At 38.5% G+C, this 27,141-nt stretch overlaps 1 protein-coding gene across 1 annotated transcript in view; it reads right to left on the bottom strand.

Annotated features, from left to right (window-relative positions):
• Nucleotides 1–274: 274 nt before the first annotated feature.
• Nucleotides 275–27,141, bottom strand: part of Chrm2 (cholinergic receptor muscarinic 2) — a 120,651-nt gene continuing 93,784 nt past the window's right edge. Inside the window, exon 3 of the mRNA XM_050148041.1 lies at nucleotides 275–5,503. Coding sequence (XP_050003998.1) covers nucleotides 4,063–5,463 — 1,401 coding nt within the window. The 5' untranslated portion in view covers nucleotides 5,464–5,503 and the 3' untranslated portion in view covers nucleotides 275–4,062. The remainder of the gene's footprint in view (nucleotides 5,504–27,141) is intronic.

Genomic DNA, 27,141 nt, shown 5'->3' with positions numbered 1-27,141 from the left:
GGTTCTCATTGCAGACTTGACAGGCTCAGGGAACGAAATCTTGGCTGTCACATGTGCTGATACCAGAAAGATTTATTAATGTATTCCTCCAAGAGATGACTAAAATCAGTGCCAGACACTCAATGATAAATCAGTTGAATATTAATGTGGATATGAGTTTGGCTGCTCTTAAATCTCTTCCCTTGGTGCAAAATATGATTTTCTTTGAAAATGGAAGGCATTAACTCTACCCTTATTCTACGAAACAACACATATGCCAGAGTGCCTGTTACAATTTTGTGTATAATATATTTATTTGCATACAGAAATATGTATTTCTATTATACATTTTATTTATAGAATATATATAGGAAGCATACAGCATATTATGGGAAGATAGATTAAATATACACAGAGTTCATGCTACAGCGTGCACCCTTTTAAGGGAAGCCTACTGGAGAGGCATGGCGTTGTATATACATGCTGAGAATACATGTTGCACAAGTTTATCCAGCTGTGGGTGCCTTCCTAATCTATTTGCAACACCAGTGTTATGGTGGCTGACAGAGATCTTATCGAATTGAGGAGGGGAGCAACTGTCCATGAACTAAATAAAAAAAAAAGTTGACTGCACTGCTGAATAACTGTTGGCATCATTTTGAAATCTAGTCTTCCCTCATGCCATTTCTTCATGATCAAAAGCAGTGAGTGGCAGACAGTGAAAGGATGTGACAGATTACTTACTACGTTGATGACCTTGTCTTAATAGTTAGAATCTGTGATTAAGGGAATGATGAACTGGTCAAGAGGCAATCAGTACTTTTCTCCAGACATAAACTGGTTCTTTTCATACTCTTATTCTTCTCTTTTTACAATACAGCTCTGGGATAGTTACATTATCGCTACAAGAAGAAAAGAAATAAAAGATTGAGAGCTACTGACATTTCCAGGGAAAGCAAAGGAGATGAGTCATGTTGTTTCTTTAAAGGGCTCTTCGTTAGTTTGAAAAAGAAAGGTATTTTCAGTAGAAACTGATCAGACTAGAAACAGCTATGTTCATGGACAGCCCTGCAGTCTCTCAACTGGCATCCATGACGCTGTAACCAGATGTTCCAGGTGCGTGAGAGCTGCTGGTTTTGATGTGTAGATGTGGTCTGTGCTTTTATCCGTGAATTCCAAATCCCATAGTTAGTGGGGGAGTGTTTCTGTTAGATGATGAGTGAGTTTTGCTTTAGTCTAACAAGTAAGCAATTTGCATTAATCCTTTTGTATATAATGAAGGATTAAGAAAGGACCCTCCGGAAATTCCTTATTAGAAACCAGTCTTTCTCAGTCCTGGTACCATTGCCATTTTGAGCCAGATCATTTTCTTTGGGAGGGGATGAGGAAGCCTATCTTGTGCATTATAACCTGTACAGCAGCATCCAAACTCCCTTCTCATTACATACAAATGCCTGTTCCCACTTGTGATGATCAAAACAGCTCAACAGATCACTAAGTGTCCATAGAGTAAAAATTGCCTCTGCAACAACAGAGACAGATGTTTGAAGACACTCTCACTCCAATTATGTCAATGTCCTTCCTTTATCTTCTGATCCTGGTAGAGAAAGTGTCCATGGTTGTTTGTCTGTCTTCATTCTTTTCGTGACTTTGACAGATTCCCGTTGAATAAAGTCGTGGAAGCTGTGACAAATTATCAGGCACAGAATGCATCAAGGGAAGTATACAATAGAGACACAGAGCAAGACAAAGAGTGGCTCATGGTGAGTTGGCCTTTATCTAAACAGAGAGAAACCCTGATCCCTGGCCTCCAAAGTGGTGGTTCTGATGGAAGCGATGTCTGCATCACAATGGTATATAACATATTTAAAATGAAAGTTAGCTAATGGATCACTTTTCTTACAGGAGACCAAGAAGCACATTGGAATGAAGTCCTCTCCACTCAACTAGCTGAAGAAACAACACAAAAAATGAATGTGGTCTTAAAATTCAGAATTTACATTTTAGTGATTCTGAACTAAAGGAACTACATCAACTAATTATAGACTAAATTAATCTGTTTGAACCAATGCTATATTGTACGCATGGGAGATTTTCAGGTAAAAACAACTGAAATTACTCAAAGAAGAAGTTATGTTCATTAAGGATAAAAACATACATCCTTAGCAATTTGCTTCTTATTAGCTTACAACACTGTTTGTTGCTGTTGTCATATCCCTTGTCTTCCACTTGGTGAGATGATGCTGATGTGCAAAATCACACAGAATAACTTTAATAAGTCTTAGGACTTCAGACTGATCAATTTGCCTTGCAACAATCTTGGGGTGGACAGAGAAGTAATCAAAGCTCATCAGTTTAATCCTGAACTTTGAAAAAAAAGAATTTATAACTTTAATTTCTATCCATTAAGCCCACACTTAGAAAATCTGATTGGAAGACCATCACATATAATGGGAGAAAATATATGAAGACAAAAATAACTAGGTAAATGTGGATCGATATAATTCTGTATTTATTTAGAGTATCAAGAATGGATTTCTTGCACAGATATGATCTGTTTAATGCTATTCTTTACTAATCATGTCTGTGACAGCTATCTGTGATCAGATTATGCAGCCAAAAAAAATGGCACGACAAAAACTACATAAATGCTCCCATCAGATCCGGTGGGCATGTTTTGCCGCTGTTTGGCCATCTGCTATATTTATACCATGAAGATTAATATAAAACTCTCCTGATTAGAGAATTTTGAAGCAATATAATCTTACACAGATTTGAAGACAATTTGAAGAACATGAAACAGGTAATATCAGTAAATGTTTTTTGCATGGCCCTTTCCCCCACCCCTATGTCTTAGCTTGGTTATAGAAAACACCATTTGAGTATAATTTGAATATCATCTATTAACAGACGTGGAGTATAATGAATGTCTTTTCTTCTTGGGGTTGACACAGTAATCGTGTTTAAGATTTCAAATGAGCAAAGCAGCATCGTCTTCCTGCTGCTGACTCTCAGGAGTTCATGTTGTACACTTTACCACGGTCAGACACATGGGTCAGGAAGGTTCCATTTCAAACAGATCGCCCTTCTGACCTTCTGTTTTCTCATTTCAAAATTCATCTGGCCTCAGTGAACTTTCCCCAACTAGACTGACCATTTTCTAAAGTAATTAAAATTTAATTTCAGATGACTTTAGTTTCCCAAGCATATTTATGTCTTAGGCAGACTAATCTGTTAAGATAGGTTAGTTTAGAAGAAAAATCAGATGGGTGAAAATATTCCACACAAAGGAACTCAAGTGAATGAAGTCCTTATAGGTTTGTATACCCTCGAGCAATGCAAGGACACAGTAGGGAGAGGCAGAGCGTCCATTTTTATGGCTGACTCTGGCCAGATTAAGGAGAAGTCCTGCAGGTATTATCCATACCCAATATAAAACCAGAACCTACAAAAATAGTAGAAAAAATAGTATGACCTAGCTGGGTTTTCGTTGTTATGATTTCTTGCTTTTCATATTGGGAAAAGGGAGGAGAGAAGAAATAAGCAGCGATTACACTGAAACTCATCAGAGAGCACAGCATAGCCTAGAATGTGCTCAATGCTCTGCAGATCGTCTCCGCTTCCTCTTTGATTTTCTTTTTTCATATCACTCATTGTATAGTGTCTGCTTCCTTGTGTCTAGGTCTCTGTGTTAGCATGTCATTCTTCCTCACTAGACACGTAGGGACAATAGGAAGAAAAACAAGGTCACTCTTCTTGTGCAGAGACATGATTGCAGATTCAGAAGCCCTTCTTCAAGAGAGCAGGAGATAGTCTAGATTTTTTCTCAGACCCACAATGTCATCGTGTCTCTTTCATTGTCTCTTAAACTGGCAGCGTTTATAAGGTACAAGTTTACTGAGTTTGTTTTCTTCAAACTGGAGCATGGGCAGGGTAAGAGTGTCACAATAGAGCTCCTTAACTGCACATTTGCAGTGAGACTGTAAAGTGCAATGGCAAATCAGCTATAAACAGACAGCTTTCTTGTCTCTGTTCCTCATCCCAAGTCCCACTTGAAAGCAGGTCTTCTTTCATAAAGGTCTTTTACCGTGTAGCGCCTATGTTCTTGTAGTGACACATAAGGAGGTGCTTAAAAGTCTTTTTGAAGGTGGCATTACAAAGTGCATAGCAGGCAGGGTTGATGGTGCTGTTGATGTAACAGAGCCAGTAGCCAATTGTCCACACCGTATTGGGGATGCAGGGTGTACAGAAGGTATTGATGAGCACCATGACATTGTATGGCGCCCAGGTGATGATGAAAGCCAACAGAATAGCCAAGATTGTCCTGGTCACCTTCTTTTCCCGGGACGGAGGAGGCTTCTTTTTGGCAGGTTGCTTGGTCATCTTCACAATCTTGCGTGCCACAATGTTCTGCTTCTCATCCCCATTTTGACCTGATGACCCCACTAGTTCTACAGTGGTACTCGCAGGGGTGCACGAATCACCCTTTTGGGTCTTGGTGACAATTTTGATGCACGTTTGCTTAGAGTTGTCATCTTTGGAATGGCCCACAGAAGTAGAAACTGTGTTTTCATCCTGGGTTATTTCATCATCCCTCATATTGGAGGCCACAGCACTGACCGAGGTGGAGTCGTTTGAGCTCTCCTTCTCCTCTCCCTGAACGCAGTTCTCAGTCACCCCATCCCGGGGAGCCTTGCCATTCTGAATTTTGTTGTGCTCCAGACCACTGTCACCACCGGGCATGTTGTTGTTGTTTGGTTTTACAATTCTTCCTTGCACCAGACTTGGAGACACTGGATCTTGGTTGGCCACAGGTTCCTTCTTTTCCTTCTTTATCCTGCTCTTACTTGCCCGGGATATATGCCAATACAGCACAGTCATGATGATGACAGGCAGATAGAAGGCTGCAATGGCAGTGCCAAAGGTGACAGCGGCATTGGAAAAGAACTGGATATAACATTCCCCGTCCTCCACAGTCCTCACTCCTACGATGAACTGCCAGAAGAGAATAGCTGGAGCCCAGAGGATGAAGGAGAGGACCCAGGCCGCTGCAATCATCATGCCTGCCATTTTGGTGGTCCGCTTAACTGGGTAGGTCAGAGGTTTTGTGACGCAGAAGTACCTATCAAAGCTGATGATGAGCAAATTCATAACAGAGGCGTTGCTGACCACATAGTCCAAGGCTAGCCAAAGGTCACATACGACAGGTCCCAAAGGCCAGTAGCCAATCACAGTGTAGAGAGTGTACAAGTTCATGGAGAAAACACCTATGATGAGGTCAGCACAGGCAAGGCTGAACAAGAAGTAATTGTTGACTGTCTGAAGGTGACGGTTGACTTTAATGGAAACCATGACCAGGATGTTCCCAATGATGGTCACCAGACTGAGGGATCCAGCCACAAGGACAATAAATACCACTTCAAATGTCTTGTAAGGACTGGTAATAGCCAAGCCATTGTTAGTTGAGTTTGTTGAGTTATTCATTTTGTGTTCAGTAACCAAGTGTCCAAATAAACATTTAAACCTGCAGGGAAATAGAATAAAGTTAACAAATATAAAAGAAACATTAATTCAAATACATATCAGATTCCTTCCTTGTGATAAACTTTCCAGTCATTCTTCTGTATCCTTAATATTTACTGTACCCTGTTTGACCCACCCAAGAGGCAAAGACGTTAGATAGAGAATTGAAATTTTTTCTTAATGGTTGGCTTGGCTATAAGTTTATGACCCAATAATGACAGGAGTGACTCCATATACAGATATGGGTGTCTATATGTATATCTGTCTGTTTTCATCAACAAATTTTTATGAGTTGAGTTAACTAAATGAAGTTTATAGTTAAAACTTTCCAAAACAGTCAGAAACTTCTGGCTTTGAAATAAAAACTAACAAACCAGTGAGAGCCAAAACATTGGGACAGAGCATAAAATTGTATGTGTAACTTCTACAGTCAGTAACACTTTCCCTTTTGGCAGTTTGAGCCTTTACCTTATTAATATTGATGAAAGCAGTGATAAAAAGACAATATATTAGCCAGTGTACCCAATCAAAGTAAATTTGTTTTTCTCAGTCCTGTTTTACAATTGTAATCATCTTTACTTAGCACTAGGAATTTAAAAATTCCATACCTTGTAAAAGAATCATCCCTTATTATTGATGTGATTCTACCAATCTTCCAAATATTTTCTTTGTTTCAAGCCACTATTAAGTCTATTGCTTAACTATTCTTTGACAAACGTTCCATTTTGCTGAAGAGGAAGCGATGCCCAGATGGTTGCAGACAGTGACATGGTATCCCACATCAAGTCAGTGATAGGCATGCTACAATGTTGTACTTTTCCTTTTCCGTGTTTACAAGTGTTATGAATTGCTTTTAACTAAAAATCATAAAAGAAAATGTAGCCTTGGGTCTTTCATGTAGGTGTTTTCTCAGTAAGTGTTAAGAGCTACACAAAGTCCTTGCAATTAGATCCCTTTCTTTTTCCCTCGTAGGAAAAAGAAAGTTGCGATAATAAACGAGTAAAAGGAACTTCTTTATCACTAGGACAGTGAGTAAACAATTTACAACTAAAATCATTACCTTACCTCATATTTCTAGTTTTTTGATACCTCCCTTTGCCTCCCTTCTCCTTGGAAGAATTGCACTTAATAAGAAACTCCTGAGTAACAGCATAATGATGTCATATATGCAGAGGTTGCTAGTTAAGACAGATTGCTTAGTGAGCCTGGGACCTTTATCCATGCTGAACACGGGGTACTCTATGTGATGTGAACTACAGTCACTATTGCAACTCAGGAATTTTCAGAGCTACCCACTAGGCTATGGCAATCCTGGCATGGAAATGCCACTTAGAAGCAAATACAAGTATTTGAAGCAGGGACATCCTTCCTTTCAACAGGATATACACATTATGTGGGGTTGTTTCTCTTCTCTGACAGAGAAACCTCTCACTACTCCTGTTCTCCATATTTCTGCAGTCATTAAAGCAATAAGGTTACATCACAAATGAAGAAGAGGTCAACAATTTGAATTAACTTCAAAGCATACAGTAAATGTGAAATGTGGTATTCTAAAATTTAGTTTCTAATAAGGACTTGATTATATTTTGGAAACATGAGAAGAAAACTTTTCTTCACCTAGTTCCTCTGTACACATAGCAGAAATAACATTCATATTTCTGTGTTTTCTTTACAAAGTGTGGGCATTTGTGTCATTTTTAAATTATTAGCTGTGTATTTCAAGTTTGCTGCTAAAATTCAATGAACTTTATTTTCTCAAACTCTTTTTTTTCTTTCAGCATTGTAGCAAGGATTAAAGTGATATGTCCCTGAATGATAGTCCATAAAGGCTAAGCGTTAGACACGTGCTGTTAAATATTTAAATCTGCCAAGAAGATGTAAATGTATCACCTCTCTTAACCTTTCACACCGTCTAACGGAAAAGGCTGAATCTATGTGTGTTTGAGCTGTGTATGAATGGGAAACTGTGGGGTAGTTCTTTTAAACAAATATGTTGTATGTTAATCTGACAAATGATATTATAAATGTGATTTTTACTTCCTGCCATGGAAGGGATGATCATTGTGGTAGAATCCATGATCTGTTTTAGGTCTTAGCAACCCTCACTTAACCCTACTAATTAACGAATAGTGTAGATCTGATACTGAGTTTTTTTTTTTTTTTTTTTTTTTCCCATTAACACTGTAAGAGACCAAACAAGTTTAAGGGGAAAAAGAGGAGAACTAAGGAGTCATTTATTCCAAGAACTTTTAGGGAGCAAAGTCCCTGTTCCTGAGAAATGCTGTATTTCACCTAGTTTAATACTGGTGCAGCTGAGGCAGACTTGGTTGTTTTTATCTTATGTGCTGTTAACTTTGACTGGTCGATGAGTCACAAACCAGTCTGTCCTTGCAGAACTGGCTGTGTTAATAGTCCACCTCCTCCTGGGAACTGGGACAGGGTTGCACAGACTCTGAGCGCATTTCCAATTTTCCCCCTTCAATCTGATTCTCCTTTGAGAGGAGACATTGTGAGTCAGCATGGGTGTTTCTCCTTCCTCACCAACTCCTGCATTCCCCTTTGGTAGTGGTTGCACTGAGGATGGCCACAGGGAAGCGCAAAGGCCTTGCTTCTCTCAGTTCCCATAATGTCTTCTGAAGCACTGCTATGATCAGGTCCTCAAATGTCAGATGCTATGGGGGTGGAAGTGAAGAACAAATGGGAACCAAAAGAAAATAGGATGTGTTCTCACCTGCAAGAGATTTCTAATCTAGGAGAGACTGCGGATGAGATTCACCAGCTACCTACGAAGTTGGGTAAATGGATAAAAGTAGGGCCAGGTGCCAAGGCTTAAGGATTTCAGAGGAAGGTTGGCTAGAATGGAACGAAATAAATAGAGAAGGTTCCTTGGTACCTTCCCTAAATATCCTCCGCTCATCTCCTTCCCTTTCCTTTTCTTCCTCTCATTCACGATGCCTGACTCTTTTTTTCCTTGCAGTTCTCCAGGTTATGTGTCATCACGTTTTTTCTCAAGGAAGTGCAATTCAGTGGTTTGGAGCCACTGCTCTAAGTCTTTGAACTTGAAAACCCGAAAGTTAAGAAACATAAAAGAAGACTCACACATATTTATTTACCCACGCTGAATTGACATGTTATTTCAAAGTAAATGTCTCAGAAATATTCGCAAATAAATGTGTAAGTTTTTCGTATTTAGCAACCTGTATCACAAAATGGCAGACTTTGCTAGATACGCATTATACAAAAATCTGGATTACTCTGGTCTCCATTGGCACCATCACTGCCGTCACATCCAAGTGAAATCTTGTTTTCCATTATTAATTCACTTTTTCTTTTCTTTCTGTGATGTTGGGGATTAAACCCAGGGCATCATTCACACTAGGTAAACACTCTACCACTGAGCTACAGCCTAATTCCTTAAAAACTACATGGTTAATCCCAGCACTTGGGAGACAGAGGCAGGCAGAGCTCAGAGTGGTCGAAGCCAGCCTGGTCTACAAAGTGAGTTCCAGGACAACCAGGTTTTAACACAGAGAAACCTTGTCTAGAAAAAACAGCACAACCATCAACAAGTAAAAACAAACAAAAAAAAATACAATTTATTTTGGATTTAGAAAAAGAAAAAGAAGCCGTGCCGAAAGCTGTTGTACCTTTAAGATCCATGCCTATTTTGTACTTTGTTAAGAAACAAAAACAGAAAGCAAATGACAGAGGAGCGAAAGCAGCTGAAGCAGCATTCTGATCCTCGGGGCAGTACACACAGAGTTCAGGAATTCTTTCAATGTGAAAGACATCAGGATTATGCACAAGCTTACTGCAGGGTAAGCATGCTGGCTGTGTTGGCTGCCTGTCAAATGCGACACTATTCTTAGTGATTCTGGGACAAGCTTCCAGTCCATGTCAGCCATGCTATCTTTTCCCTTCTTCAAAACACATTGTAAACACCACTTGCCCTAGAAAAATGCCACGGCTAACAGGGAAAGAGTGGCAGCTGTGGTTCTACTAGGATCCCAGCTTTCTCACTTTGTGCAAGTCAGATTTTAGTTATTCCTCACACACAGTGTTCTCCCTGCCAAAGACAGAAGGGGTCTGGACATACATAAGCACAGTGAAGCCGGATTTTTAGGTTTCCAAAAGCACATCACATGTGGATAAGCACATTGGTTTCTATCCTCTTCTGCACTGAATTGGACAGATCTCTGACACAGACAAGGGCTATTGTTTTACTACTTTTTCTCTCTTATTCAAGAAAGTGCAACTCAATTGATGTGGGAGTTCCCTCTATATGCCGTGATGACCATTAATGAATAAAGACACAGCTTTGGACCTATAGCAAGGCAGAATTTAAGTAGGCAGGGAAAGCTAAATGGATACTGGGAGAAAGGAGGCTGAGTCAGAGAGATGCCATGGAGCCTCCTCGCCAGAGTCAGACATGCCAAAACTTTGCCCGTAAGCCACTGTCACGTGGGGATATACAGGTTAATAGAAATGGGTTAAATTAATAAGAAGCTAGAGCTAATGGGCCAAGCAGTGATTTAACTAATACAGTTTCTGTGTGGTTATTTCGGTTCTGGATGGCCAAATGAACAAGCAGCTCCTTCTACACTCAATTACAGTAAAATGCATGGGCCTAAAACTACAGCATGAAACATGTACTGCCCTGTGTAGTCCAGATCAAATATCCAATCAGAGGAAACCCTGTGTCTACAGGTGGTTGTGCCCTTTCCCCAAAGAGCAGAGGAGGAAATGAACCAGTGGCTGCATTGTACTGCTATGGGAAGTTGCCTGATCTCACAGCTGTATCTGTGTCTTTCTCTCTGTCTTAAGTAGCTGGAACTATGTAGTGGCTTTTTAAACTTTGTTGTAGTAGTTTTTTCCACCCTGATATTGGCAGGATGCTGGTTTAATAATACTAAATTAGTTAATTCATTGCATTGAATTAAAAATGTGAATTGAATTTGCAAAGGAATGAGGTTTGTTATAAGTCTGATAGAAAATTCTAGAATGAAAGCTCTTGTTCTCGAGAAGTTGAGCAGTTCCAAACAACACGCCCCTTTAGGGAGAATTTTCCAGGATGTATATGCCTTCTGCTGGGGGTGAGATAGGGCATGTGTCAACATGCAGCTTTGGGTTGTAGATCAAAGATACAAACGTTGGGAGACAAGACAGAATTCCATTTAGGAGTAGTTGGAAGGTTTTTATGTTGCCCTTGAAGGGTGGACCATGGCAATCAGGAAAAGGATAAATGTTATCAGAAATTGTGTACAGAGCGAACAGTGCACACACGTGACATTTCCTATGAGCATAATGGGAAGCTTGGGCAGCACAATTTGCAAAAACTGGGTAGAGAGTAAGACACTCAATTGTACTTGGGCATATATTTCTTATAAGTGTGTCTGAGGGTGCACAGTTTATGAAGAGAAAGGAGGCCATAATCATCAGGGTCACACATAACTCTTCCCATAAAAGCACACATTTCTATAAAAAGTACAAATGAGTAGCATTGGTTTTATAGACATGGCTTTAATGGTTATTACTATTTGAAACACAGGAGTGTACAACAAAGACTATTTATCCTTCTTCTGTCTGCAATTTCTAGAATGTAACTGTGTGGAACCAGAGAAATGAATTCACCTCTGAAAGATCCAAACTTTGGATCTTCCCATTTTTCAATGACACAAATGACACCTGCTTCATAGACTTATGATTCATCCCAGAGTCAATGGGGCTATAAAAATAAAATAGTAATGAAGTATATAAAGTAATGGGCAGCAACTATTTTTATTGTTTCCAATCGAAACACGAAATGATTGTTTCCCCAGAGCCTGATTGCAGCCTATTTCTAGAACTCGGCAAAATGACCACAGTGTTATCTCACAAAAATTTGAAACCCAAGAGCGTTGAGAAGATTAAAGTTTTTGCTAAATGATCAAATGGCAGTTTAGATGGAACATAAAAAGATGCATCGTGTCAGCAAAGATCCATGTATCTAAGGCATAATTTAGAGTCCCACTAGAAAGCACACTGGTCAGAAAGAATGAAGAAGTTTATGTTTGAAACCAGAGCAGTCAACTCTTCTAAGTGCTTGGAATAAAACCACTTCTTGTTGACGATGCTGGGGGAATCACATTGGCACTAAATGTGTGTAATATAGTTGGCCATCCCTTAAGGCTCCAACCCTTTCTACTCTGATGCCCTCCTCTTTCCTTTCACATTAGTTTAAAACCACTTAAATGTTTACATGTCCCTAACACTGCCCCCTTTGTCTCCAGACTCTGCCGGTTTGTTGTATTCAAAAAACCAAAAATAAACCTTGAGCAGTCCACAAATAGGCCTTCAAAAATTTTCCATTCATAAACAATAGACGATAAAGAAAGATATTCCAATATATGGCTGGAAAATGGATGGGAGCAAATATTCAAGTCTGGTGGAAAATCAGTTTTTAGCAGCATCTTTGGTTACCAGTCAAAGGAGGTTTAGCACGAATTCTCTGCTGAGATGACATTGAAGTTTACACTGTTAGACCTTTAAAAAAGTTAGCAGACACGTTTGTAATTAATTAGCCTGTAACACATCTCAAGATGGCAGGAAATGAGAAGCTAGGAGATTTTGCCCCTGAATCTTCACCCAGCCCTTGTGTGTATGCATATATATGCACACATATGTTGCATAATTGCTGAGTAGGGAAGGATTGTGACATTAATGAGAGGGAAACAAAACAGTTTTTCTCTTATTCTAGAGGCCATGGGTTAGGAGAGTCTCCCAGAAAGGATCAGTACACCGTGATAACATACTATAGAGAGCTGGCCTTCCGTAAGCAATGTCCAGACATGAAGAACAACATAGGTCTAGTGTGCCTTTCTTTTTGAAGGAAGCAGTAGAGAAGGTCCTGATTATCTAGCTATGGGAGGTGCCAGCAAAAGGCTGGCTTCTCGCTTTGTAAGGGTGACACAGCTCTTCTTCTGGTAACTTCTATTTATAGATGACTGTGATATGTTTGTGGATGTGGTAGTTAAAGCTTCAGCTTAGCAAAACCTAAAACAGAAGTTTATCTCTTTCCCTTGCTGGGTATGTGATCTGCTGAAGCCCCTTTCATATTGAATTGATCTAATATTGTAGAAAATAAAATGTATCATTCTCAATTTTTTATAGGAACATTATACAGTAGGCTCCTTTCAGGTCGTCAGTCCCTATGATTAAGTGGATTATAATTTAGAAGGTAGTTCAAATAAACAACTACAGAACAACTGAAAGAAGCAACATGAAGAAACAAGCATGCACTCTGTGTTGCTCCGAAAACATTAGAAAACAAATTGAGTAGTTCTTTGTTTTTCCTGAATTAATCCAATGTCTTATTTTCTTATTTGCTTCCATTCAACACAGGATTCAAAAAAATCGCACTCTTATGCCAAGCATCCAGTTTTATCACATGAAAATTAACAACTAATATCTTCTTGATCAAGGGGTCAGATGGCTATGACAGTGAATCTCTCTTAATAATTATACCCATAGGCCCAAGAATGATTATTTGATGATTGTAAACTTCTATTTTAGTTCAAAGCCGCATACTCTTAGAGATGGTATTCTTCCTGAGGGAGTAAGAAAAGAATCAGTTCCTCACAGATTTACACCCAACCCTAATCCTAAAAGCTGTCTTTGACCATACCACTAATGAAGAATGAATCTTCCTCCCCGAGCAGGTATCAACTACCAAATAAGAAATACCAAAAATTTTACTCTGTCAAATTATGAGGCTCAGAGCATGATTTATGAATATGTATAAGTTAACTTGGATGTCACATTTGATAACGTATCATTGTAGGTACTGTTTTCAATAAAAGTTTCTAAAAAAACATTCCTTTTGCAGTTTTACTAATTGGAAGAAAATACCTTGGCCCAATCACAATAAAGAATATCTACCCTAATGACATGGGTGTTCGAGGGGTCTGGGGCAGCCTTAGGACTTTTCTTTCATTCATATTTCTATAGACGATTCCGATTTCTTTATCCAAGTCTTTGTCTTCAATGTCCATTCATTGTCTGCCCTACCTTTAGCTTACATGGCGTGTGTGAAATGCCATGGATTGTTAAAGTCACTCCACAGAATCCATTGCCAAATCTCTGCCATCATGTTACTCTTCCACCATCACTGAAAGACACTTAACTTTGTTTATTATGTAATGATTTCAAAACATTATATGGCAATATTCCATACAAAGACGAGAGGAATAGCCTCATGATCCTAGAACCCAAAAGCTATAACTAGATTGCAGCCGAGTTCCAAGAGAAGAGAAGCGATACTGACAACATTAATGGTCATTTTGGACTAAGAATCCCAATCCCAAAGACAGCACCCATCTTAACCCCAGTCAATCTTCATGTGTGATTCATAGATCACCAGTAATATGGGAAGATTTGCACATATGTTCTCAGGATAGATTCAATGGTAGATCATCTCTTTTTTACCCTATTGAGAATTGCATAGGTTTATATGATGAAATATGATTATATCTATACAAGTCCATTGTTCTTCTAACCCCTCTCAGTCTCATTGCACTGATCTACTTTTCTTTGTTTACTTCCTTTTCTATTCTTTCCCTTTGTGTCTAGTCATTTGTTTTTAAATCATTAGATCCTCTTAGTGTTGCCCATATGTACAAAGGTCTGGGGGATCAATTGAAACTTAGGAAACCTACCAGGAGTCACAACCTCTAAGAAGAATGATTCTCCTTCCCTGAGCTATTCATCCACAGGGGCATGTTGAGATCTTCCCTTGTTTTTGCTGAAATTTGGGATGGCTAGGTCTTGTGCAAGAAGAGATACTATATTAACTTCTGTTCGTTATGCTAAAGCGTCCTTGGCTCTGTATCTACATTTAGGGAAGTTACTTGTGAGCAGTCTGCCTCTGGCTTGAAAGCAAAGGCCCTTGTAAAGCCGAAAGTTGACAGTTTGATCTGCTTCACTCAGTACATTTCCTTTTATTCTTAGTTATTATTAGTTAAATAAAAAAACGCACACACACACATGGCTGACCTCTTTAAACACGATCTAAACTAGTAAGTCACAGTGAGTGATCCCTATCTAAATGGAAAAGTAGCTAGCAAGATTATAGAAATACCCCAAACAAGTACAGTGTGGGGCAGGGACAGTGAGATCCGTCATGATGGTTGTCAGAATATCCAGTACATCCTAAAATTCCCAAACCACGCATGAAAATAAAGATTTGAGAGTCCCTGAAATAGCTGACTCTTTCATTCTTTCTATGAATTGCACAAACCTTCTGAAAATAAACCATGAAGCAGTTCCTTTATAAGACTCAGTGGATTTATAGAACCAGACAACATTTTCATATGCTGGGGTTAAATGATTTGGAAAATTATGAATTGCCTTCAGTAAAACACAGATATATAAATATGAGAATAAAATAATCATCAAAGATGTCTCTGAATATCTGGATTATGGAATGTGAGGCTGGAATGGATTTTAAAAGTTAAAGTGGCCAAAAATAATCCTGTTTTATCATTAAGGTTAAAGTAAAGCAGCAAAATGGAATTTGAAGTAGGGAAACTTAAGGGAAAGCTTTAAAAATCTTTGATTTGGGTATAGGTATGTAGATCAGTGGTATAGACTATTTGTCTAACTTATGCAAAACCCTGTGGGTAGTTCAGAACAGCTGAATAAGTAAATATATTAAATCAAATGAAAATATTTGGTTTAGGTGTTTTCTAAAGCATAAAATAGATTATGAAAACTCTGATGATCTGAGTGAGACTCAAGGCTTAGAAATTGTCTGTGGCTAACATTGTCACTGTGTGGTAGGTCTGTTTGAGATGTTTTCATAATTGTCACTTGCTTAGATAGTTTATGATGGATTTTATTAAAACTCTGGTGAATTCCATAACTCAGGTCTATTCATTCCATTCAATAAAAATTTTATGAAGTCATAATCTCTTTTACTCAGATAATCCCCATTTATTTTCCAACTCTCTACATGTTTATAGTCAGCTTGTAATTGCTTTCTGTACACTCATGTTGCCCATAAATGGATCCCTCCTTGCCCAGTCATGCCAACATAAGCATTGGGTTGTCAGCTACACTAACTGTCGGCTACTTATCTACATAAGACCAACAGATGGCTTCTGTTTGATCATCAATACACTCCTGAAGGATGATGAGTCCTGACCCATGCATGCTATTAAAGATGATAAATGATTTCCGTGTTGAGGCTATACAATGAAAAGGAAATAAACACACGAAAGGGGAGAGTATAGGTAATCAATAATATTCAGAGACCAGTGTAGTGATTGGATTAAATAAACATGCGCAGTGAATTAAGACTCAGTCTCAAATGACCTGTTTATTGACTTGAGGATTTTCCTTTAAAGTTAGGACTTGTTATTGCTGAGTAAAAGCAGCAGAATGGAGTCTGCAACACCTCTCTGCTGCCTTTATTTTGTGTAAAGCATTTACGATCTGTCTTATCTAGCTGCGATCTGGGTTCTATTTGCTTCTCCTCTTGGGATGCTGTAGCATGTGTGTATGTTTGTGTGTTTGTGTGTGTGTTTGTGTACGTGTAGTATGTGTTCAAGTGTATTTTCTTCTTTCAATTTAAGACCTGGGGGACACTATTCTAGGAGAGTTTTTTTTTTTAAGTTTAAAACTGCTTCAAAATAAAAATAAAATGCTTAGTTCTGCAAGATGGTGTCTTCAAGAACTCAAGAAGATTGACAGGAGACACATTGTCCACCCACACCGCCTCTCCACTTCTCACACAGATCTGTTTGTTTTTAAACAGTACTGTCTAAAACCTCCAGCAAAACGCAGGTGTCTGTGGTGGTAAGCTGCCCGCAATTTCACCTTCCTGCTTGGATTCTATTCTCCACAGCAGTGAAAACTTCTGACTCTCACACGCCTTTTGACTCTGAAAGTTGCTGGGCTACACTTTCACTTAGTTCTCCTAGGTTCCATCTGGTGCCAACAGAGGGGTCAGGATGGCACGTTACCCTGAGACCTGAATGTTCCCAAACAGCATAAACCCTAGTAACCCGAGTGCCTACAATGAGAAAACAGCTCCTTCCCCCCTTGAATCTAAGTCACTTGGGCTTCGCTGGCCTCCCTGAACAGGGCCATCTTTTTGAGGACATTTGTTTTCTTTGTCTGAGTGTCTTCCAACCCCCCCCCCCATATTCTAGTGCCTCTCTGCTTCCTTCTGTGACCCTTCATCCATGGAAGGTGGAAAATTAGATTCAAATTGCTATCTGCATCTTCATTTCCCTCTCAGTATTGCAAACGTACAAGCATGAACTAATTCTCCCAACTGTGCTGTGTATTTACCTACCAACTCATTAAAATGTGGCCTCAGCACAGGAGAAGGGGATCATATATTGGAGGAGGAAGGCAATTTAGTTGGCGAGCTCATTTGTGTATTCTCTGGAGTGTCAGAGCAAAGACTTGTCCTTGGGGTAAGGGTGCGCTCTCCCTCAGTCTGCTCTCTCTGCCGTCTGCCTCTGCAATTAGCTGACACCTCTGCGCCAATGACTTCATCCTGAACTTATTTAGTGGACAGGCTCAAAATAGTCGGCCGACGAATTACATCCTCTTCTACAGAATCGTGATAATCACGGCCGAAGCAGCTTTGCCAGTAGAAAGTAGAAAGAGGGGAAGTCTGGAGAGAATGTGGGGAAGAAATGCACCATCTGCAAAGTGCAGGGACGGCTATTTTGACAAGTCCCATGGACATCTGAAATCTAGACAACATCCCAAAGAACAGATGAGAATAACCTGCCCCCCCCCCCCGTGCATTATATTTTGTAGCGCAAACTTCAGTACCAAAGTTTACCGAAGTCAGTCTCAACTAAAACAAAAAACAGCATGCTCTTATTTTTAAATTAAAACAAGGAATTTTGTTTATGTTAGGACTTTGCTCACAAACTTCCCTTTGCATTTGGGCACTAACAATGATTGCATATTCGTTTGTCTGATTTTTCAGACTGTAACATTGGAGAAACCAACCAAAAGGAAACGCATTTAGTATCATTGATCCCTGACCCACGGAGCTACCCTTTCAGCATGAGTATGCAATAGATAATTCACTTCTAGCTAAGTTCAGGGGAAATGCTCACAAAGGGTGTTGGTTTGTTTGCCATTGTCAAAGGCCTTGAAGCACAGCTGAAAGCAATTGCAAATTCTGAATCTTATTGGAGTATTCTTTATCTTCCTACACACACCTCAGTATATAATGTGCATACAAGCACACGTGTGTAGCATGCATACTCCCCAACGTGTGTAACATGCACACTTGCACACACGTGTAATGCGCGTACTTGAAGCATTTGGAAGCTTTATTTTAAGAAGCATTCAAAGCACTGCTCCACTGTGTGAAGCTGGAAACTGAGATATCCACTCTGGTGAAGGGGGGCATATTGATATTGAGTGGCTGGTGAGGCTTGCACAGTTACAGAATAGAAGTTGTCCCTCTCGAGACAGACTTGTCAGGTACTTACAATAATAAAATAGCATTAGAAACCTACATCTTCATAGCGTTTTAAACAGTGGCTCCTAATCAGGATATTAAATGAGGAAGAAAAGCATTTTTTCCAGTCTGACTCATGAGTTTTGATTTTTATTGATTTATAAAAATTTTAAGTAAAGGTTGTGAATATTTTTTCCAGGACATAGTCTTCTGCTATGTTGTTCTAGTGGATACACAGTATTGAGCTTAGTGGCCATGGTACTATGTCATTAAATAATCTGTTTGTAACATTTTGATTATTAGCGATTTTTATCTCACACAAGTAAGAAACGTCATTGTACCAGATCTTAATTTCGTTGATTTCTGACTGTTTTTGTAACACACATTTCTGTAAGTGTAGTTATTAGCCAGAGTTACATACAGTGGCTGGTTTTGTAAAAAGCGTTTGCTAGCCTATAGCTTGGCAATAAAAATTAAAACTATCATTTCAAACCACTTTACAAATCTCATAAATAAAATATTCTGCATGTTTGAAGTTTTAATTCCATGTTATTGATTTTTCAAGTTTTATTATTTACATGTACTGATTTTTTTAAATCTCCCTTTTGCTTTTGATAATGATTCTTTGGAAAATATGTCATACATATTTTTACTTAACTTTACAGAATCTTCAAAAATCTTTCTCTGTGCCCAAAATAGTAACTATATAATAAAATTAATTTAGCTATTGCATACATTTTATACTGAAAATTAATTTACATGGTCTACAATAGAATAAAGCATAATTTTCCAGTAATAATTTTCTAAAAGTGTAAAATTTGACCTAGAAGATATTGTTGGAGAAGATTTTATTGGATAATTTGCAGTTTCTCAAAAATTTAAAATTTTTTTCAGTCACCCACTAAATATTTCCACGTATTTGGACCAAACTAGACTTTCCTTCATAGCTTCTTGCTTTATCCATCTATTTGTGTATCAGTAATACTATTTTCCCTATTGTAAATTTATTAAAAGTTCTGCTCATGATTTTATTCATCAATGTTCTCTGTTATTAATTTTATTATTTTTATATGCTGTTTTTATTTGACTTTAAAATGTTTCTAAAATATTTATCAGTATGAATTTCTTTTGGGCTGCTTTAATTTAGTTGGTATTCATTATAGCTTTCCCCATTCATGTTAAGGTGTTTTCAACTCATGCAATTGCAATGTTTCCTTGGGGTTTTGTACTTTTTATCACATTCATACATTATATATGAAATTTTTCAGCAACCTGCCTGTGTATTTATATTTGTTTTCATCCTGCTGAGATTGCCTTTGCTTAGTTTTTGTAGTGCAATGAGTTGAATCTTCTCACCCTGTTTCTAAGTTCTGTGTGTGTGTGTATATATATACACATAGATGTATACATATATTTCATTACAGAGGCCATATTAATAAAATTAGCGATTTTACATCTACATCGAAGGTTTAGAGAAGATTAACAAATAAAAGCTATTGTTTTATATATGGCCTCTTTTATAAACGCACAATATATTAATTAAAAACATTAGTTTGCTGTCAAATAAATCCTATCCACAAATTTTTCATCCTTGTGGAAGTCACTCTCTCAGAAATGTATTCTCAATAGAACTGTTCTGTAATATAAAGCACACAGAGCATAAATCTGTGAGCCTCTCTTCTCTATTAAAAATGATTCAATTTACATTTAACAGAGATCATGTAAGGTCTAATGCCTCTGAAACATAAATTTTTATCCCATAGTAATTATTCTATTGTACTTCTGAATTTAAAAATGCATACCCCAAGCACTCAAAACATTTTATTTGATAATGTATTGCCAGAAAAATAACCTGATGATTTTAACCATTATTTTTTGGGGGAAAGATGCTATGTGTGTTTTTTTCTTAGATACTAGTAAAAAGGAGATGGGAGACAACTAAGTGGGTAAGGTTGTCATTAAAACATGTGGACCTGAGTTCAAATCCCCACAGTGTGTGAAAAAGGTGGACAAAATATCACATATCTGCAGTCTTGGTGTCCCCATGACACCAAGAGAGAGGCAGAAGCATGAGAATCCCCTGAAGGATGCAGGCAGCTGTCCTGGCACATGCAGTGGCTAACAGCAGAGATAGCCCGCCTCAAAACAAGTAGAAGAAAAGACATGTGGACCTGACATAAACAGTATGTTCTCTGGCTTTCATACAGATTCTGTGGCATGGACCCATGCCTGTATTACACACACATACTCTCCACACATCACACAAACAAGGAAAGAAGTATAAGGGAGTGCTATATAATGACCCAATAGACAACTCCATACAAAATAATCAGTGTGGTTGATACAGCAAAGCCCAGGGAGAAAAAAATCCCACACTAGAGCAAAAATACGATGTGAGTGATTATATTTCTATGCAAGAAAACTCAAAAATAATTTGTATGGTTATAGCTACTAGATGTCAGTAAGCAGGGATACAAAATACATGGCCGGCTCTTAAATCATCACCAATGTCTGAGTTCTGACACTCTGCCTAGAGAGGAAATGACAGCTTTATTTTTGTTCCAGTACATCCCTGGTTCTTTCTGAGATTTGACATTGTGTGCTGTAAAGTCAGGATCAAGGGAGTGGGAACACTCAGAGATCTGGATGCAGCATGTGACAATGGTAAGGGCTTGATTTCAACTTTCGTCATTAATCTCCTACATTGACGTGGCATTTCAAGAAACACTGACTGTTAAATCACCTTTAAGCAAATCAGTGGAAGTCCAGTACATACCTACAAACACATATTTATATACACGATCACATACTAAAGCAGTTTGAGTGGATTGAATTCATGAGTGTTTTCTTGTTTGAGTTAATAAGAAATTGCATTTTCTCCCATCTTAGTTTCTCCTTCAGTTTAGGGTTGAGTTCTTCCTTGTTAGGATTTAAAAACATGTTCCTCTGGTTGTGACTATGAAGATTTTCTTAATCCATGATGTAGGGTCAAAAGCATGCACTATCCATCCAGGGACTTGTGCCTGCACTGCCTCGCAGCCTCCCACAGCTCTTACGGAACTAAGGCTGAGAAGAATAAGAATTTTGAATATCTAGGAAGAATAGACGTGATGAGCACTATACTATTTCTCTCATTTGGTAGAAAACAAGGTATGTTGAGAAACTTGCTTGGTGTCAGATACTAAGCAATACTTCTGGTCCAGTGTTTGTGGCATCCTCTCTTGAGGGATGTACATTCTGTGCCTATTTGCTCTCTGGCTCACTCTTTCTTATCCTCTGTAAAGTCAGTTGCAAGTTACTTCTTTAAGTAAAAACTACTCAGCAACAAAAGATATTTTAAATTCATCTATTTATATCATGACTGTTGACAATGTTGCCTGACATGAGTCAACCTGGCTAAACCAGGGCACTCACGTGTTTAATCAGGATGAACCTAGCTAATGCTGAGAGCATGTTTTCCTGGACTTAGTTATCATCTGCACTCACATGAATTTAAGTAAATGAGATTCCCCTTAATCATGCACCCGGGCCTCATCCAATCAGTTGAAACCTTAAGAGCAAACAGTAAGGCCTCTTTGTTAGTCATAGTAACTGTGTTCTATAAAATCACCATGAACACTGAACCATTTCTGTCCGGAGAAATAAGAGCTCAGGTTCAGAAAAGCTTAAAATTAAGAAAACATAACAATGACAACACAAATGAAAAAAATCTGGTGTGTTAAATGATGGGATCTGGGTAAGGTGTGGATCTTTCTTCTTAAGAAGTAGGGTGAGTGCAATTTGGAATATCCAGCATGACTTAATGTATAGCTTGCCTGTCTCCTGGGGTAGGCTATTTTAGATAAAGTGAGGGCCTTCAACAAAGAGAAAAACAACAACTGGTCATAGGCCCTATCCTCTGAGTAAAGATTCACTCAAAATAGGTTATGACTTCACCATGGCATGCAGCACTATGAAATTCTTAAAGCCAACAGGAGAAAACCTAAATGACTTGGAGTATATGAGGACTTTTAGATATTACACTAAAGGTCTATGCCATGAAAGAAATAGTTGGTGAGCCAGAGACCATTGCAGTTAAAACTGTGTGCTATGTGAAAGACACTATCAAGAGAAGGAGAACAGAAGCCACAGAATGGGAGACCATATTTTAAAAAGTACATCTGTTAAAATATGCAAGGAATTCTTAAAAAATCAATAGGAAGGAAAACAATGATTGAACAAGGACCAAAGATCTCATCAAAAAATATAGATAGACATTTAACACATGAAAAGACACTCTATATTAATTAAAGCATGGATGAGTAACACAGCATACTCATTTAAATTACCAATACCTGGAATACTGGTCACATTGAAACCTGTCAATTACATAGGGTGACAGAAATACTTATTCCATACTGGTGGGGATAAAAGCAACACAAGCACTTTGAACAACAGTTCAATGACTATGTTCAAAAACAGGAATACTCTCGGCATACAATTCAACAATCTCATTTCTTGGTATTTACATGCAGAGGTGTAAATGTATGGTCATTAAGAAAACTTGAATATGGATTTTTATATCTATTATTAATTGTCAAATTTTGGAAGCCATCAAAATATCTTTGAGTGTAGAAATGAATAAATGGGGAACATTTATTTAGAGCACTAAAAGAATAAATAAATTATCAACTCATAAAGCAGTATGGTAGAACCTCAAACACATATTTATAAGTAAAAGTAGAAGCATATGAAGTTACATACTGAATGATCACAAATACATGATAGATCAGAAAAGACAAAGCTGTGAAGGGAATAAAAGTATAAATGTTGGCAAAAGTTGGGAAAGAGATTAAATATGCAGGGCTAGAACAATTTTATAGCAATGAAAAGTTCCGTATAGTGATGGATGTGGTTCAAATCCATAGAACATTCAAGCCCAAGAACAAATCTGTGACATTATTTATGACAGGGAAATATAGGTTCATTGTTTTAATGCCCTGTGTGAGATATTAGTAATGGAAAGTGTATGTACATATGGGGTATTAATCCCCATATACTTTCTAATTTTTCAATGAAGATCATTTCATTTCTTTCTCAGTTGCTGTGTTAAGGTACCCTGATGAAGCAAATCAAGGGAGAAAGGGTTTATTTTGGCTTGGAGTTCCAGGGACATGTGGGCTGCCATGACTGAGAAGGCATGGCATTAAGTATGATGTTAGGGGTAGGTGTCTGATCACATTGTACCCACACTCAGGAAGAACGGAAGCATGAGTGCAGTATGTCTTTACTTATACCCCTCCAGGGTCCCATCTACAGTAGGCAGTCCATCCCACCTCATCCCACTTCGTCCCACCCCAAACAACCCATAGGAATGGCTAGAGGCTAATTTCCCCAGATGATTCTTTATTCTATTCAGCTGAAAATTAACATTAATCATGACACAGGCTGAGGATAGTCTTCTTCGGCAGAGTGCTTGCCTACACACATGAATTCCCAGCACCACAAAACCGGACTGAATGCCACACAGGTCTTTAATCTCAGCATTCAGAAGGTGGGGACAGGAAGATCAGCATTTCATATTCATTCTTGTCTACATATGGAGTTTGAGGCTAGACTGGAGTACCTGAGATCCTATTTAAATAAATGATAAATAAATATAAAAAATTTGGTTGAACAACCTAACATGTCCTTGACAAAATGTTTTGTAATATGATACATACAGGGGCTGGAGAAATAGTTCAACTCTCACCCAACATTAGACAGCTCACAGCTGCCTCTAACTGCATCTCCAGGCTTCTGGGGCTCTCTTCTGGTATCCATAGATACTGGACTCATGGATACAAGTCCACACACAGACACACAAAATGCTTTAAATTAAAACAAAATCATAAAGTAAATACAATCATCAAGCCTTGAAGAACAGTCTGAGAATGTAGATGAGCAAGAATCTCCAGTGCACAGAAGTTCAGTGGCACTAGACATGCACAGGTTAGTGACAGGAAGACGACAGCGAGAGAAGGAGCATCCTGCTTAAACTTGTATCTCATTCTAGAATCCCCTGGAATGGATGAAGAGCAAATGACATTTCTAAACAAGCAAGAATTCTGAATAAATTGGCCTTTTAAGTAGATAACTGAGAAAAGTTGTGAAGGATATAGCACTGAAGAGACAATACTAGAGTCAAAAAGGCTCGAACCCGACAATGATCCACAGAAAAGAACATTTATATAATATATCTATATTATATAGCATATTATTTATTGGTTCATCGGGAATTTCACATCAGGCACGCAATTTTGTTTACCTCTCCATCTCTGCCTCTCACCACTGCAGTGTCCTCAAAAGAGAAAACTCCCAAATTAATTATAAACAAAACAAAATCCACCTTGCTCCTCCATCTTTCCAACTTTCCAAGACCTCTTCATTCGTCCTAGTGGTGCGGTGTGTCATGCATCAGACCCTTTTATCCAATCATCCCCACCCACAAATGTTCTTTACAGTGAGTCATTGGGCTGGTTCAAGGCCTCTGGCACACCATCATCACTGAGTTCTCATTGAAACTTCTCTCAGATACCCTGCCTTTGCCACAGTCATGGAGATCCTGTGGCTGTTGATCTGCAGGACCATTTCTTTCATGAGCTCCAGCAGGCCATAGATAGCATAGATGTTAGGGTGGGTCAACCCAAGGTCCAGGATGTGGGGCTGGGTGGTAAATGAGCTGGTCAGTCTTGACCCATGGGACCGTCCCACTCAAACAAGGTGAATCTGCTTTTGAAAGTGGGATTTACATACATAATATTCTTGTTGTCCTATTGTAATGTCTGTGCATGTTTCCTATATGTTTGTAAAATATGTAATAAAGTAAGAAGTCATTAGAATGGTTGGGATTGGTGTTATCTAGAGTCCCAGAAAAAAGAACAATTAAAATCCAGATGTATTCAAAAGAATATATGTGTGTCCTCATAGAAATTAGTTCAAATAACATTCAAATGGGAGAAATGCAACTCAGAAAGGCCAGCTTCTGAAGTCACTCTGGCTGCATCCACCACTTGGTTAGTTTATCCACTTGCATTCTGTGGTTCACTGGCTAAGCTGTGGGAGTAGCAAATGCAGCCACCTACTTGAGAGCTACTTTGCGAGTTTCTATGTGTAACCACTAGAACCATGTTGACATTGTCTGTGCCATCCATTGTGTTGGTACTCACAGGGCTGTGGAGAGTCTAACCACAGGGCTAGGGGAATCTAGGCAGGGCTTTGAGGGGTGTTTCCCCCATATTTAGTTGTTGAAGTCCTTAATCTGAACAGCAGTGGATTTAGGCACAATGGATAAACCATCATGCAGTTCCAACAGGAAGCCAAAGAAGTCCCCTTCTGTGAGGAATGAGGTTGAGTGTGCAGGAAGGCAGAACACTTCAGATGCTCAACACAATCCTGCTACTCAAAGAAGAAAGATGACTGTGAACCTGGGCTTGAGGTACAGAAGAAAAGCAGAGGACAAGATAAAAACCAAGCAACAGAGGGAAAACAAAGGTAAGAAATGATACAGAGGGCAGTCTGAAACTCTGTCAGGGAATATGGGGTACATTGTCTCTAGTAGAAGAGAAGAGCAGATTTTCTTTGGTGGGCCCTGAATTTAACTGTTTAGGCTTTAGACCATTTGAAAGTGTGAGGTTTTTCTTGTTCTTTGTTTTAATTGGAAAAGGAAGACAACCTTCTGAGGTTGAGGTCTGCTGTGGGACAATGTCACTTTTATTTTAAATAAATGCTGATTGGCCAATAGCCAGGCAGAAGGTATAGGCGGGGTGACCAGGCAGGAAGTAGAGGCAGGGCAATGAGAATTCTGGGAAGAGAGAGGTTTCAGTTTACAGTCATCACCCAGCCACAGAGGAAGTTGACATAGAGCAAGCAAGATGTGATTGCCTCGCCCAAAAAGGTACCAAATCATGTGGCTAACACAGACAAGTTTTATGGCCTAATATAAGTTAAAAAGAGTTAATAAGAAGCCTGAGATAATAGGCTGATAAGTTTATAATTAATGTAGACCTCTGTGTGTTTTCCTTGAAACTGAATGACTGCAGAACCAGGTGGGACACAAACCTCTGTCAATAGAGGTCTCCAGGAGCACCTGGCTCATGTTGAATTATGTGTTACATTAATTGTCCCAAGTCCTTCTCTGTTTGGCTTCTCAGTTTATAAATGTGGTAAATATTGCTGGGATAATAGTGCCTGAATTATATTGTATTATCATTATTGAATTAATTATTAAACATCTGTCACCCAATAAGTACTATTAGCTTTTCGTTAATTTCATTAATATTAATAACATTAATTTGCTCTCATTCATAATGCAGTAATGCTGCAATTTCCTCCTCTCTTGAAGATCTGCGAAAGCATTCTCAAACCAAGTTTCTAAACTTATTTTATCATATGTAATCTGATAGGCCAGCATTCCATGACCTCCAGTATAGCACTTGGCCCAAAGATACCATTAATATACATCTGCCTGCCAAATTTGACTTGCAGATTTTTCATCTGTGTCCCTTTCCACACTTTTTTTTCTAATAAACTAATTCCTCATCAGCCTTCAAAGTCTCACTCTGATGTCCCTTCAAGAATGATTATTCTCATGTTTCTGCAATCATAACCTGTTTTCTGTAGGGAACAGACGTGGTCATTATATCACAGGCAATCTTTATGTGTGTTCACACAGACACATCCCGACGTGTCCTTCTTCTGATCTGAGCAAGAACACTATTATCCTCACCTGCACTGCCGTCATCTCGCTCTGACCACAATCCGGTTGGAGAAAGTGATAAGTGGTTCTATTCTCTTTACTTGCCTTGTTTATTTGGATCGGATCTTTTAGTATGAACACTAATATTGGCTTTGTTTCAGATACTAACCAACTTAGAAGACTGAAGCCAGTGGGAAGAGACAAAGCAAATGGAAAATGATAGTACTTCTGTTAAAATGACAAAAGCTGTCTCTTGATGCTATAGACCTTGTTTGGGGACAGAGAAAAATAACATTTTAATTTTGGGAAATGTATATAAAATGATTTTTCTGTTTTTGCTTTGTTTCATTTTATTTTTATTTTAGATTACTTTTCCAACCTCAAAGGTAAACCTTTCTCTCTTTTTCCTTCTTTCTTTCTTTTTTTTTTTTTTTTTTTTTTTTGGCTTTTTGAG

The sequence above is a fragment of the Alexandromys fortis genome, unplaced genomic scaffold, assembly GCF_014885135.2.
Source record: "Alexandromys fortis isolate MF-2015 unplaced genomic scaffold, M_Fortis_MF-2015_v1.1 scaffold_57, whole genome shotgun sequence".
Taxonomy (NCBI): Eukaryota; Metazoa; Chordata; class Mammalia; order Rodentia; family Cricetidae; genus Alexandromys; species Alexandromys fortis.
Note: the sequence above shows the minus strand (reverse complement) of the source record. Positions and strands in the feature narration are given on the sequence as shown.